This window comes from Mastacembelus armatus, chromosome 15 (assembly GCF_900324485.2).
Source record: "Mastacembelus armatus chromosome 15, fMasArm1.2, whole genome shotgun sequence".
Classification (NCBI taxonomy): Eukaryota; Metazoa; Chordata; class Actinopteri; order Synbranchiformes; family Mastacembelidae; genus Mastacembelus; species Mastacembelus armatus.
The window spans coordinates 8104215-8117813 of record NC_046647.1 but is presented as its reverse complement, the minus strand read 5'-3'; the positions used below and the strand labels follow the sequence as shown (position 1 = coordinate 8117813).

General features: G+C 41.9%; 1 protein-coding gene across 4 annotated transcripts in view; it reads left to right on the top strand.

Moving 5' to 3' along the window:
* The window catches only part of ate1 (arginyltransferase 1), a 46640-nt gene that overhangs the window by 16404 nt on the left and 16637 nt on the right, over positions 1-13599 (top strand). For all 4 annotated transcript variants that reach the window (XM_026309042.1, XM_026309040.1, XM_026309041.1 and 1 more), the window contains 3 exons: positions 20-52; positions 4758-4939; positions 8397-8496. In XM_026309042.1, coding sequence (XP_026164827.1) covers positions 20-52; positions 4758-4939; positions 8397-8496 — 315 coding nt within the window. The remainder of the gene's footprint in view (positions 1-19; positions 53-4757; positions 4940-8396; positions 8497-13599) is intronic.

Genomic DNA, 13599 nt, shown 5'->3' with positions numbered 1-13599 from the left:
TCTCCTTCTCCCTCCGCAGTTCCGGAGATTTCTCTGTGATTCACCATTAGAGGTATGTATTTCTTTTGGCCTGTTGACAGGTTAATAAAACTCCCTTATAAATGTTTCTGTTCACCCATATGTGTTACCTGTGATGATTTGGCCCAATCAAATAAATATCTTTCTGGTAAAGTTACTTTCATAGAGATGATGGTAATGATTTGAAAAGTGTCCAGTGGTTCAGTATTTACAAAGGGGATACAGTGGTTCCCTTCGTCCAGCACATATCTGACCACCCATCTTTGCTCTCGCTTTTTAAGTGGCCTGCAGCTGTATTTAAGGGAGAGGGGTAAGGTGTTCAGGAAAGGGTTTGGTTTCATATTGGAGGGTTTTTAATTTAGCCTCATCTGAGTATAAAAGGGGGCACTGAGGGAGGGAACAGTGAAATTTGATGTTCGGATTAAGACCAGTTCTTTGACCAAATGGCAGTGGTAGATTACAGGCTGACACTTCATGGGCATCAATTTAGGATGTAACAGTTAACTATTGGCTTAGCTAAAATAAAAACGTATTTTTTAGGATTCATGGAAAGGTTGATGTCAGCCTCTGGTCCATTAATTAACACAGTCTGGGTTTGTGACCTATTTACTGATTAAATATTGAGATGGCTGTAGTATGAACGATTTTGATGGCAAGGATGTTTAAGCTGTTTCATTCTCTGTGGTGACAGAGAGACATAGGTGCAGTCGGGCGTCACAGGAGCGTGTAGCAGGCCTGGTGAGCTACAGCCTTCAGAAAAGCGAGTGGGGTCAGGACAATTACATCAGCAATTAGACCCAGGATGGGCACTTATACAGTAACAGCCACTTTAATAGGATCAGGGTCCAGGGCGCACACAAACTGACTGACGCAGGGACACACAAACACAGTCGCTCTGTGCTGCCCCACAGGCCCCCTCAGGACCTCACTAATGAACATCATTACTGTTTATAGGAAACAAGCTTTTATCACCTCGTCAAGGCTGGCGGCCAGGCGCACTGAATTACACAAGTTTGCACAGATGTACACAAGGGTGCACGCACATATAGTGGCACATTGCCTCACATGTCCTTCACTGTCCCCTCCTCTCAGACCGGTTTAGGGCTCCATCTCCAGTATTCGGCCTGTTCTTGACCAACTTGTTTATCTTTCTTTCTCTGATCTCCCTCTCTGTCTTCTGCTGTCTCTTGCCAAATGCTCTCCATTTCAAAGTTATTATGCGTGGCTTTCTGTGCTACCTCTGCGTGTCGGCCTCCATCTGTCTCCAATCAGAGCGCTATTAAAATACACACACAGACACTCACCACGTGGAAGTGCATTTTGTGTGGTTCATCGGCTCACATGTAAGCCCGCATTTACACAAATGTATGCAAACAGCATACTTACAAATTCAACTGCAGTTAAATAGGGCCCAGCTTGTTTGACTTGTGTTCCATTTCACCAAAATTGCAGAGGATTCGTGCTGAAACTCCAAGGTAATTAACATCAGCTGCCACTGATACTTCTGTTTTTTCTAATACATCTATGCACACAAACAGAATTATAAACACATTTGTGCTGCACAATAAACAGTGGCACATCAGTGCCTGCATACGTGATAAGCAGCAGTCCTACAGGTGTTCTTTCACTGCACTTGACCTGGTGTGGTCTAAGTGGCATGTGCCTCTGGTTTTATGTGCTTTATGGGGTTCATGCACTTATTCCGTTTCTATTTATTTTTCTTTACAGCCTCTTAATGTGTCTAATCATGGGGCAAACACTTAAAAGAGGTGTTGGCCAGTTAGTGAGTTTTTTATGGAGTCAGGCCCTTTGTCACTCCTCCCTCACTTTATCTGTCATTTAGTGTTTTGGTCTTTTTTTATCTCTTTTTTCTTCCAAATGCACCCCAAGAGGAAGAGACATATTTCATTATGCAAAAAATACATACATGCATTCATACATACACAGGGTGCAGGAAATGCACCAGCTTCCACACTATTATAGTGAATATCAGACTTCACCCTACATCACTTAGTTGTAAGCTAGAATCTACCAGCTAGTCGACCAACTGTATCTAAAGACAGAAGTACATTTCACTTTTATTTTTTACAGATTGGAGGAAGGATAATTTTTGCATAGTGATAATACTAATAGCTGATCTGGCCTATGCCATACCTACAGCATGTGAGTGAAAGAATGAAAAATGTTCTGTGAAACCACACTGAGCCCGAATATGCTGTATAATTCACTGATTGTTATGAGGAAATGAAATAAATTCAAAGCTACTTCCAAAATCTCTTCCTCAGCTAACTTCTAACACATCCAAAGTCTCTAAGCCCAGGCCAAGCCTTTGTCCATTCTGTTATTGGACAAAAATGTTTCAAACAACTGCTTTGATCAGATGCTTTGCAGAGTTTCACGACATTGTTTGAAATGTCACCCTCTCTGTCCAGACTGGGACTTTCAGTCACTGTGTCTTCACTCAGATGCATAATGCCCTTTCAGATTTTTGTAAAATTTCACATCTGAGACAAATAAAACCACTGAAGTAATTTCTAAAGTTTGGAATGAATTCATTCAGCTTTCTGTTTGTTGTCTAGAGATGTTATCAGTATTATTATGTCATGCAAAAAAAGGTCCACCTTCATGATTAACTAATCATAACCAGCACCATGTAAGTATGTTTTTCCTAATATACAATCATTATCTCATTCATCAAGATATTTTGAGTTTAGGAACAACATATACCTGAGCTCTGAGTTATTAGTCTTTTTTTTTTTTTTAATACTAACAGTGACTAGTAGGATCAGTTCTCTCCCATCTCACACGGTCTTTAGAGACAGATTAGGTTTAAATTAAGTCGGATTTACCAGATTAAGCAACTTCATAAATGCAAGCACCTTTTAGCATTCACAGAAAAGTCAATATCTTATACCAGTTTTTCATAATGATTTGTTCTGATTCAGTAAGCATCTACCTTCTCAACAGGTTGAAAGAAACATGCAGTGCACCACCTCCCCAGTTTGGCACGACAGGCTCACTGCTCACACGTCTGTGTATTGAGGCCATATGAGAGCGATTTGGGGCTTCAGGGGAAGCTCTCGGGTGGTTTGAAATGTTCCAGAGAAATGTTTAGATTGTTGTCACAGTGGCAAGGACACAGTCATTAAGTTGTCGTCTGAGGTGACGCACAGGTCAGTTAGACAAGATCAGCCTTGAACAAGGCATGAACTTAAAAACAAACATACAAACTCAGACAGCAATTTACTTGTGTTACACAGGCATTCACGTTCGTGTAATTATGCTCCAGTGGGTGCACTGGAGGTGACACCATCAGAGTTTCCCTTTCTTACACACACCGCCACCTTGTGCTCTTTTCTTTTACTTACAGCTTTAGAATGACACCAGGGGCCCTCTGACAGAGTCTCCAGTGTTTCTGGGGGAACTGGTGCCAAGAAGTAACAGGCTGCCTTGCTTACACAAACAGACAGTTCCCCCAGGTTCAGACACACACACATTTAGACAGCATTTAGGCAGAGTTCAGTGCTTGCTCCCAATGTGGTGCCTGTCACCTTTCAACACCCCTAGTTGCCCTCCAAATAGCAGTTCTGCCAGTCATTTACAGCTCATATGTCATCTGATGTGAAGCTGCATTAAATGATTTAATAACCACCCCCTCAGCACACACAAAAATAAATGGAACCTGGTATACATTGTGTCAGACAGGTAATCAGATCTGGGGCCTGAGCCTTAGGGGTATAACTTAATTTTTACTATCAGCTCTTCTTTAGAAAATCTTACATTTTGCTGAGGAGGAATGTCAGACACAGTCACCCCATTGGTGATGTTCAGCCCTCAGGGGTCAGAGAGCTGCAAGGTGTGTGTATGTGTATGTGTGTGTGTGTGTGTGTGTGTGTGTGTGTGTGTGTTTGTGTTTGATCAGGGCCCAGTGGCACACTGGATTAGCGAGCTAACTCTATGTGCTGTGATAACTAGCAGTGTCTGCAATACTTAACTCGGTCCAGATGAATGTTAGTGAGGGAGAGGGATCCTGTTACTCGTGCACTGAAGAAAGACACACATGCAAACATAAACCTATACCCTTACTTAATATGACTTTTAACCCTAACCCCAAGCTTCTCCTCTTAAGACCCTATGATAAAAGCAGTAAAGTGACTTGATTGGAAAATCTCAGCATGAGGATCTCTATGAGAAACCCAATGTATGTCAGACACTTAACTGTTTTATAAATGAGTAGGCTCAAGCACACGGGTGAACTCCCAGACCCACATTCTTTTGTGCCACATAGAGAGAGCAGACACAGACATAACGGAGAAAGCTTGGCAACACTCCAGCACCACCTGGTGAAATGGATTTTGCTCATGTAGGGTCTTTTATTAAAAAGTCCTCTCCTGGAGTGTTTTTGTGGCCAGTTCCCCCCCTTCTCCAACTCCACCCTGTTCCTGCTCTAACTCCACATTTGGGAGCCATTAGCAGGCTGAACGCTACTGTACACCCCCACACATAATGCGTGAGGCCTGGCAGGGAAAAGCCTGGGTCATAATACACTATCGTACAGGTGTGTACGTGGGTGTATGAAAGAGAAAGTAGATCTTTGCAAGAAAGTCCTATTAAATACCACATTCTCATTGCGTGATTTATATATTTTACACAGAAATGATATTTCACAAGAGTGCTTCTATTAGTTTTGACCAGTAACCACCTTCTTGTGCTGTTTTCCTCTCTATTCCTTTCCCCAGGCAGAATATTCTCCAGATGGGCCTGAGGTGGGCTATGGGTCCTTCCACCAGCAGTACTGGCTGGATGGGCGCATTGTGGCTGTGGGAGTGGTCGATATCCTGCCTACCTGTGTGTCCTCTGTTTACCTGTACTACCACCCAGACTTTGCTTCACTCTCTCTGGGCTCCTACTCTGCACTCAGGTTGGTTGCCAGGACTTAGATGGGCCACATCATCACTTCTCTGTTGTCTTGGAAAACTTTGTGTTAATTGGACTGTCATCTAAAATCTTAGGTAAACGGACACATTAGATAATGTTGGAAATGGCTGGTAGCCCCAATGACATATGTCTGTTAAAAACCAATCAGGACCATATTTTTTTATTGATTTCTGTCACCAAAGGGATACCACAATTTGCTCTGGTTGGAAAGAATTCACCTTCTGGTGTTTTGCAAAAGATTTCCTGTCAAATGTGACCCAGATTGTGTTGTAGAAGGTAGTAAAACCTTAGCGGTATCCTAATTATTAACAGTAAGGAAACCTGTGCTGCACTGAAATGGGCAATGATTGTCAATTGCAACATATAGCTTCTTTTGAAAAGAAGAATTTATGCCTCTCGTTTTTGCTCACTCTTTTGTTCTTTTTTTTTGGTCTAATTTCTTTTTCTTCTTCCCTTTTCATTCCCCTTATATTTGCACTCTTCTTAACCTGCTCTCTCCTTGACTCTTGATCTTTGATGCTCCTCCCAAATGTGATTTTTTTTTTTTTTTTCCTTAGAACTGTAGAAGTACCATAATACTGTAGGTTGGGAAAAATCCCTCTTTCTTCGCATTTGATTAGCTGAGGCAGATCTCAGTTTGTGGTTCAGCTGACGACAGTTCTCTCTGCCAAGATGAAATAAGAGAACACATATGCTACAGGCGCACATATCTGGCGTTTCCTGTAAAATGTAACCCAATAATGTGAGAAAAGCTTTTAAAAATATTTTTGCACAGATGTGTAAGACTGGGTGATCTTGGCTTCAAAGTTAGTGTGTACAGGTGTTACAGTGTGAGTGTTCATTTATGTGCGGATCATGCACTAAATCAGCCCGGCAGTTCGAACAGACAGGGTCTGCTCATACAGAGGGAACACCCTGGTCGTCATAAGCACACGGTTCCCGATCACTTATTATTTTAAAAGTCTGACTCCAAGACTAACACAGAGTGCTTAGTGTGTGGAGGAGGCCTTGGAGAAGGGAGCCAGTGGGACTGAAATTCTCCTGCTTGTTTACAGACACCAGAGCCCAAGGCTTTTGATCTGGTCTGGACACTCCCTAGTCTGCTTGGTCTGGCTGATTGAGTCCAAAACTTACACTACAGAATGCATGTGCACACACACACACACACACACACACATGCATGCTTTAAAACCTGTGCAAACATTAATTACATTAGACCATGTTTCTTCTCCACAGCAGGTTCAACTGGAGTAGAGCCCGAGCTGTTCAAGTACAATCCTTCAAAAAAGACAGAGTTTAAAGAAACAAAACACGGCAGAATTACATGTGAAGTATGTAGCACAACGTTGTGTTTTCCTAATGTTACAATTGAAGTTAAATATGTATGTTGGTCATTAGTGTGTGTATATGTGTGATTCAGCAGTAGAAACAGGAGAGGGAGATGTTGAGAAATCTCTTGCAGGAGTATAGCTTTCTGTCATGGGCCCTGAGGACAGAAGGAGGAGGAGAAGAAAAGAGGCACATAATGAGGTGCTTGAGACTCTGTGTAGGAAGCACAGCTGGTGTTCAACCTGGATCACGTTCAGTTTGGGGATGTCCTGATTATGTTGTGTTATCCCTGAACCTGATCCAAGTGAATAGTGACTTTTTGCTGATATGGCATCCAATATAATATTGTTTGTTAAACATACATGTTGTTATACATAGTATAGCTTGAGGAAATCTGCTTTAAATGTTAAGTTCAAATGTCTAAACAGCAGCAGCATTTTGTGCAGTTGCAGTTTTTAAGGGATGCTCATGGGGCATTTTTGATGGAGCGAGCAAACGTGGAACTGAAAGTGGATTGTACATTACAGTACATAGCCAGAAGTATTTGTACTGTATTATTTTAGGTTAATTTCCTCAGTTAAACATTCTTCTTTGTGTGCTTCCTATAACTAGTAACTCCCTCTATTTTATGTCGGGCTAATGAACACTGTACTTGTGGTGTTTGGTAATGAAATGTTTCCGCATGCATGCGAGGCTGCAGTAAGCACCTCATGGTAAGCACTATTATGGGCTCTTTGTGTTTGGGTGAGTGTGTGTATGCACATCAGTATGAGGGAAGCTGTGTAGGAGCAGAGGGCTTGATAATTGGCTTGTGCTGGAGTGTCAGATGGCTGAAGAGGGGATAATGGTGGACTCAAGCTGCTGCCATGGGGGTGGTGGTGAGGGCGTGAAGACTTCAAGTAAGGGAAGGGAGGGGGGTGGCCCACGGTTTTTTGTGAATGGGCCCCTCGCCTCTCTTGACCCCCCTCCCCCAATTCAGGCCTGCCGGGCCCTTTTGTGGAGAGGGGATGGGAACCCAGGAACCTGGCAGCAAGCGGGTGACCTTCCAGCACCTTGCTCTAGCTGCCTCTCTTCTCCCTCTTTTTCTCTTTCTTGACCCTCCTCATTTATATTCTCCTCCTGCTCTCTGTCTCCCTGTCCCCCCTCCACCCTGCTTGGCCTGGCCTGCTTTGTCCCATGTCTTATTTTTCAGTGCATCTATTTTATTTTAAGGCCTCTTTCTCGCTCTCTTAAGTGTTATAAGAAAGGGAGTTCTCCCCCTTCATTTAAGCGGGTGAAGCAGAGAGGGGTGGAAGGAAGAGTGAAACAAAAAGGGAGAAGAAAGAGGAGCTGGAATTTAGTTATGGAATAGTGAAGGAAATGGCGAGGGAAAGGGAAAATAGGCTTTTAGTAAAAGGATGCAATTAAGGGAGAAACTATTGGTGAAAAATAAAGCAGGAAAGACATTTACTGTATTTGAAGAAGCTCTATAAATCTTCCAAGTTCTAAATCTTTATTTTATACGCACTCTCTCCCTCTTTTTTCCACCACCTTCTTTTCAGCTTGAGGGTTCAATACAACAGAAAAGAAGGCAGTTGTTTTTGTGTAATGAAATGAGACCAAGAAAAGCTGCCCTTTTGAGTGTGGGTGTTTACTTCCTCAGCTTGGCCAGTACTCTAGTCAAAGCTGCTCGATAGCACCAGTTTTATCCCTTAATGCCCTCATTTATATGCTATTATACTAACCTGTAAGGAACCAGGTGTCTGATTTTAAGTTAGTTAGCATACAGCTAGCCACTACATTTTTAGATATTGCAATATTAATGAATATTTTTACTGTCAGGCCTGTTGTTTTCAGTGATGAAGACCTCCTCCAAATTCAATATTTATACATTTGCAGCCAAAACATAATGCAATTTGCTTTTTAATCTCATAATGTTTTGATGTATTGTAAAAATAAATCAACAGTAAATAATGTATTTCATGTTATCAAAGCTGAAAAATGCCAACATGGTAATGCACCATCAGCACACTGCAATCGACATAGCATTGACAGAGCATTGTGAGAAATGGTATAAAGTATGTGCCTTTCTGTACCTCTGAAAAGATGTCTTCATTTGTTTTCCACTACAGGGAAATTGCTTTCACCAGGCAGCTGCAGAAACAGTCCCCCAAGCTGTCCTACTACTACCTGGGCTTTTACATTCACTCCTGTCCCAAGATGCGGTACAAGGTACTGTATGCACTGTTTCAGTTGGACGTGTGTAACACATTGGCCGCCAGATAATCTGATAGCAAGGTTGCTAATTGGGTTTTCCAACAGATTTTTCATGTTGAGCATTACTTGGTCAATAAAGTGGATTCTGATTGTATGAGGTAAAGGTTCATGCTCTTTTTTGGCTGGTGTTTAAAAGTTTCACACTGACCCTTACTATCTCAACATTTGAGTACTGTTATCAGATGTGGAGGATAGGCATTAATGTTCTGTTTTATGGGCTGATCAGCATGATATGGCAGTGTCAGTTTCATTTATTTTCATAATTTATCCCCTTCTTCCATGTACTGGTCCTTGCATCTCAGTGATAAAAATGTTTTGTTTTTTCTTCTGATTACCTTTGCATAATTTAGGTTTCTACATTCCAGAGAGGCAGTAAATATCTCAACTGCCTCTTTATACAGGAAGAGGAAGTACAACACCCCTGTTTTTCCTCTCCTGCTTTTATTATAGATGCAAAGGCCTGAACAGGGGCCCACCTATGTGCTTCCTCTCTCATTTCCACATGAATCCTGGCACTTACTTTAAATTTTTAAGAATTGAAGCTTGGAATTTTGCTGTCCATAAGCTTGATGAGGAGGAAATAGTTGATTAAATGGTGCAGCAGTTGGAAAACAATAGATGCTTTGTCTGAAAGGATACGTTCTGACAGTCCATAAGTAGTTCAGGGATGCTCTGTCAGAGATCCTCCGTTTCTCTTGATATAAGAAATGCATGCATCTGGCATATATATGGTTCTCAAACACACGTGGAAAAGGAATTAAACCTAAAAAGCTGATTTACACTAAACTGCACATTATGATGGAGACAAACAGGAAGAAGTTGAACTAGATGAGTGAACCTCAGTGTAGAGACAGATAGAGGGAAGCTGGAGGCAAGGAAGACACGGCTGCTGAAGACATTAAAGGTTGACAAGAGAGGTCACACTGGTGACAGCAGCTATAAGTCAGCAAGAGATGTCTGGCACATATGGACATATACATACAGATATATATGTATGTCTGAATGAAGTGACAAAGAAATAAAGGAATTTGTGTGTATACCTGGATAGATAGCTCCACATATATAGTTGGTGTACTGTGGAAACCTTTGTATAAAACACCACTTACAGATCTATGTCTTCAGGAGGATGGTGAAAGAAAGCAGCCTTTACATGTCCATTAATTTGGCCAAGATTTACCCTTCATCCTTTCTCACATTCATCTACTAATTCCTTTATTTCTTCGTCATTTCATTCAGATCTTCCTAAAGCTTGTTCATGCCCATGGGAGACTGATGTCTTGTTGGGGATTATGGCAAAGTGCCACATCTTTTTATCCATTTACATCTTGTTTTGGGGGTTTGCATTGTGCTTTGCCCATTTCCTCGGTTTGGGAGTCTGTGTATGGGATACACATGAGCGTGTTTGCTCTGTTTATGTGTCTGTGTGTTGAATCTTGATTACATTGTTTGTCTGAGAAAGCTGTTACCACAGCACCCACCCCCCCCTGCACTGGCATTTACTCTCCCGACCCCCCATATCTGTTCTTGTGTTTTTGCCATTGCAGTGTCTTGTTCACAACCTCCCCATTTCTTCCTGTTTTACCCTGAGGGACGAACACAGAACAAGGGTGAGAAGGTTGCCCAGTTCCCACCTTTCGGCTCCTACACTCCCACAGAAACACACCCGCGCTCAAACACACTCTCGGCACATGCACAGTGTCTCGCTCCATTGTCTCATTTGTGTATGAGCCCAAGTAGTCCATTAATGCACAGACATACTGTGGAATTGTTGAGATGGGAAGCCCCTAAACTTCACAGTTCTAGCGTTCAATGGTCTCAGAGCACAAACACTTGAATCCTTCTGGATGCCAGTTAGACTTTAACATTCCCTCCTCTGAACCCCCTCTGCTCCACTTGTCACTTCTTCAGGGAACTCTATGTACCCATCACTTTTTCAGTACATGTCCACACTAATGTGGATACATTTCAAGCATATTTTTGGCCTTGTGTGCATACTAGGGTGGTGCTTCCCACACCCAAAATCCAAGCCTTTTGGAAATATTTGGATAAATATGAAAATACTTAAGAAACATAATGGCAATATTAAAAGGGTGGGTAAACATTGCAAATCACATCACACTAAGCTACAGTAAAATAGTGATGGACTAAGTCTGTCAGCTAACCCTGCATGTTACAGATGTGTGTGTGTGTGTGTGTGTGTGTGTGAAACATTTTTATTTACATGGTATCATTTTAGAGAAATTCTGAAAATTCTACTTGTGGATGACAAAGTTTCAACTCAAGGACACTGGTTTGAGTGAATCTAATGTGTGCTGAGGGCCTCAGTTTCAGTGGAAGCTTCAAAAACCTCACTTAACACAGCATGCTAAGAGGAGAAATATTAAAACCTAGAATTCACACTCTGTGGAATTTGATCCAGTTGTTCATACAGTGCTCTCATTCCCTACGGAGCAATACAACCGCATTGTGTATGGAAGTGACACCAGCAGCACTGTGAAAGTCCTTTTATGATGACTGCAGAGATACTGGAGAGTTTTTAAAACGAGTAGTAAGGTACGCCATGCCTCCACCTGTGGTGTTTTTTTATATTTAAGAGTTGACTGTGTGAAGATGCATTTTAAAAGTGAACTGACTCTTGAATTCTTGAATTCCGAGTTGGCAATGATGTATTTTCTGCCAGGTCACATCTCTGTGTGCCCAGGGGAACAGTTCCATGTGCGTTGGGTTGAAAACGTCTTAGCAGTGCCAAAATCTGGACAGGGTCCTGTAGAGCAGCCTTAAAAGGCCCTAGAAGACTTGGAGTCCAGCCAGGAACAGGAGCTGCTTGGCCAGTGTCAGACCCTCTACTTTGTTCTCGAAGCTGGGATGAAGTGTCCCACAGAGCCTTGCTGGTTTGGCTGCTTGGTTCAGGGTTAGACGTGACATCCTGCCCCTGGCTCCTGTCTCTTGTCCTTCAGCCCTCCCTGGTCCTCTGATGTTGAGCTGTAGAGAGCAGAAGGTGAAGCTGTTGGAGGCTAAATGAGACCAAAGGTCTTGGCTCTTCTGCTACTCTTCTTTGTTCACACTGCCTCTTTTCACATGTGTAGCTAAAAGTCAAAGTGAATCAACTGCTCTTGTGACGTCAGACAGAGTATCTGAAACTCTGCTACTTGCAGAGCTAAATTCTGTGGCTTTTTGATATTAATAATAATAATAATAATAATAATACTTTTATTTATAAGGCGCTTTAAGAACAGCAAGAGCTGACACAAAGTGCCGTACACCAAAACAAAGAATTTACATATATATATATATATATATATATATATACATACATATATACACACATACACACACATACATGAATAAGAATTTTAAGAGTAAGTTAAAAAAAAAAAAACAATAAAAACAGTCCATGATCATTCCATCACGCCGGTCCAAAGGCTTGAGTATACAAATAGGTTTTAAGTTGTACTTTGAACATAGCTAATGTAGGGGCTTGTCTTATGTTCAAAGGCAAATTGTTCCACAGCCTTGGGGCAGCAACAGAGAAAGATCTATCTCCACGGAGCTTCCTCCTCGTTTTTGGTACCTCAAGAAGCTGGAGGTCGGCTGATCTAAGGGAGCGGCTAGGAGTATAAGGGTGAAGGAGTTCAGTAAGATAAGGAGGGGCAAGACCATTTAAAGATTTAAAAACAAATAATAAAACCTTAAAATGAACCCTAAAAGACACTGGCAGCCAGTGGAGTGCAGCCAGGATTGGTGTGATGTGCTTGTATTTTCGCGTTCCAGTTAAAAGACGCGCCGCCGCATTTTGGACCAGCTGGAGACGTAAAAGGGATGCCTGACTGACCCCAAGATACAGAGCATTACAGTAATCAAGACGTGATGTAACAAAGGCATGAATTACTAGCTCAAAGTGCTGCTTTGACACTAGAGGTCGTAGTTTTGCCAAACGCCTTAAGTGAAAAAAACCGGATTTTACCACTGCACCGATTTGCTTATCGAATTTAAGATCCCTATCCATTTTGAAACCTAAATTAGTGACCAGTGGTGTAAGATATGATGTAAAGGGACCTAGATTAACACCGGAAGATACACTAGAGGCACTAGAGCCAACCAACATTACTTCTGTCTTTGCCTCATTAAAATGAAGAAAATTTAACGCCATCCAGGCTTTAATGTCATCAAGACATGCGAGCAAACGTGCAATTGAGAAACCCTCCTTTTTCTTCAATGGAAAATAGACCTGGGTATCGTCCGCATAAAAATGGAATGATATGCCATGTTGTCTAAAGATGTGACCCAGAGGAAGCAAGTAGAGGGAAAAAAGTAAAGGACCCAAAACGGAACCCTGGGGAACCCCGGAGGACAGGGGAGCAGAGGAGGATTCAAAGCTGGCAAGACCCACAGAGAAAGTTCTAGCTACCAGATAAGATCTAAACCACTCCAATGCAAGACCACGGATTCCCACAACGTCATGCAGGCGGGAAATCAAAATGTTGTGGTCAACTGTGTCAAAGGCAGCAGATAAGTCAAGAAGAATAAGAACCACGAAATCGCCAGTATCAGAACAAGTAAAAATATCATTAAAAACTTTAATTAAAGCTGACTCTGTGCTGTGGTGTGGTTTAAAACCGGACTGAAAGATCTCTAGAATCTCATGCTCATCCAAAAACGCTTTCAGTTGAGCATAAACAACTTTTTCTAAAACCTTTGAAAAAAACGGTAGTCTGGAAATAGGTCTATAGTTTGCCAACACAGATGGATCCAGACTAGGTTTCTTTATAAGCGGTTGCACTACCGCATGCTTAAAATTAGAAGGAACAACACCAAACGATAAACTACTGTTAATAATGTTAAGGACCAATTTGCCTACACAGGGAAAAACTTCTTTAAAAAACCACGGGGGAGCTGGATCACGTGGGGAGCCTGAGGGATTCAGAGAGCCAACCACATCCTCTAGTTGTGACATAGATATTGGTTGGAATTGAACAAAAAAGACAGCACAACAAGGAACAGACACCGAAGGAGCAGAAACAGGCAATGAGATAAGAGACCTAATAGTGGCAACCTTAT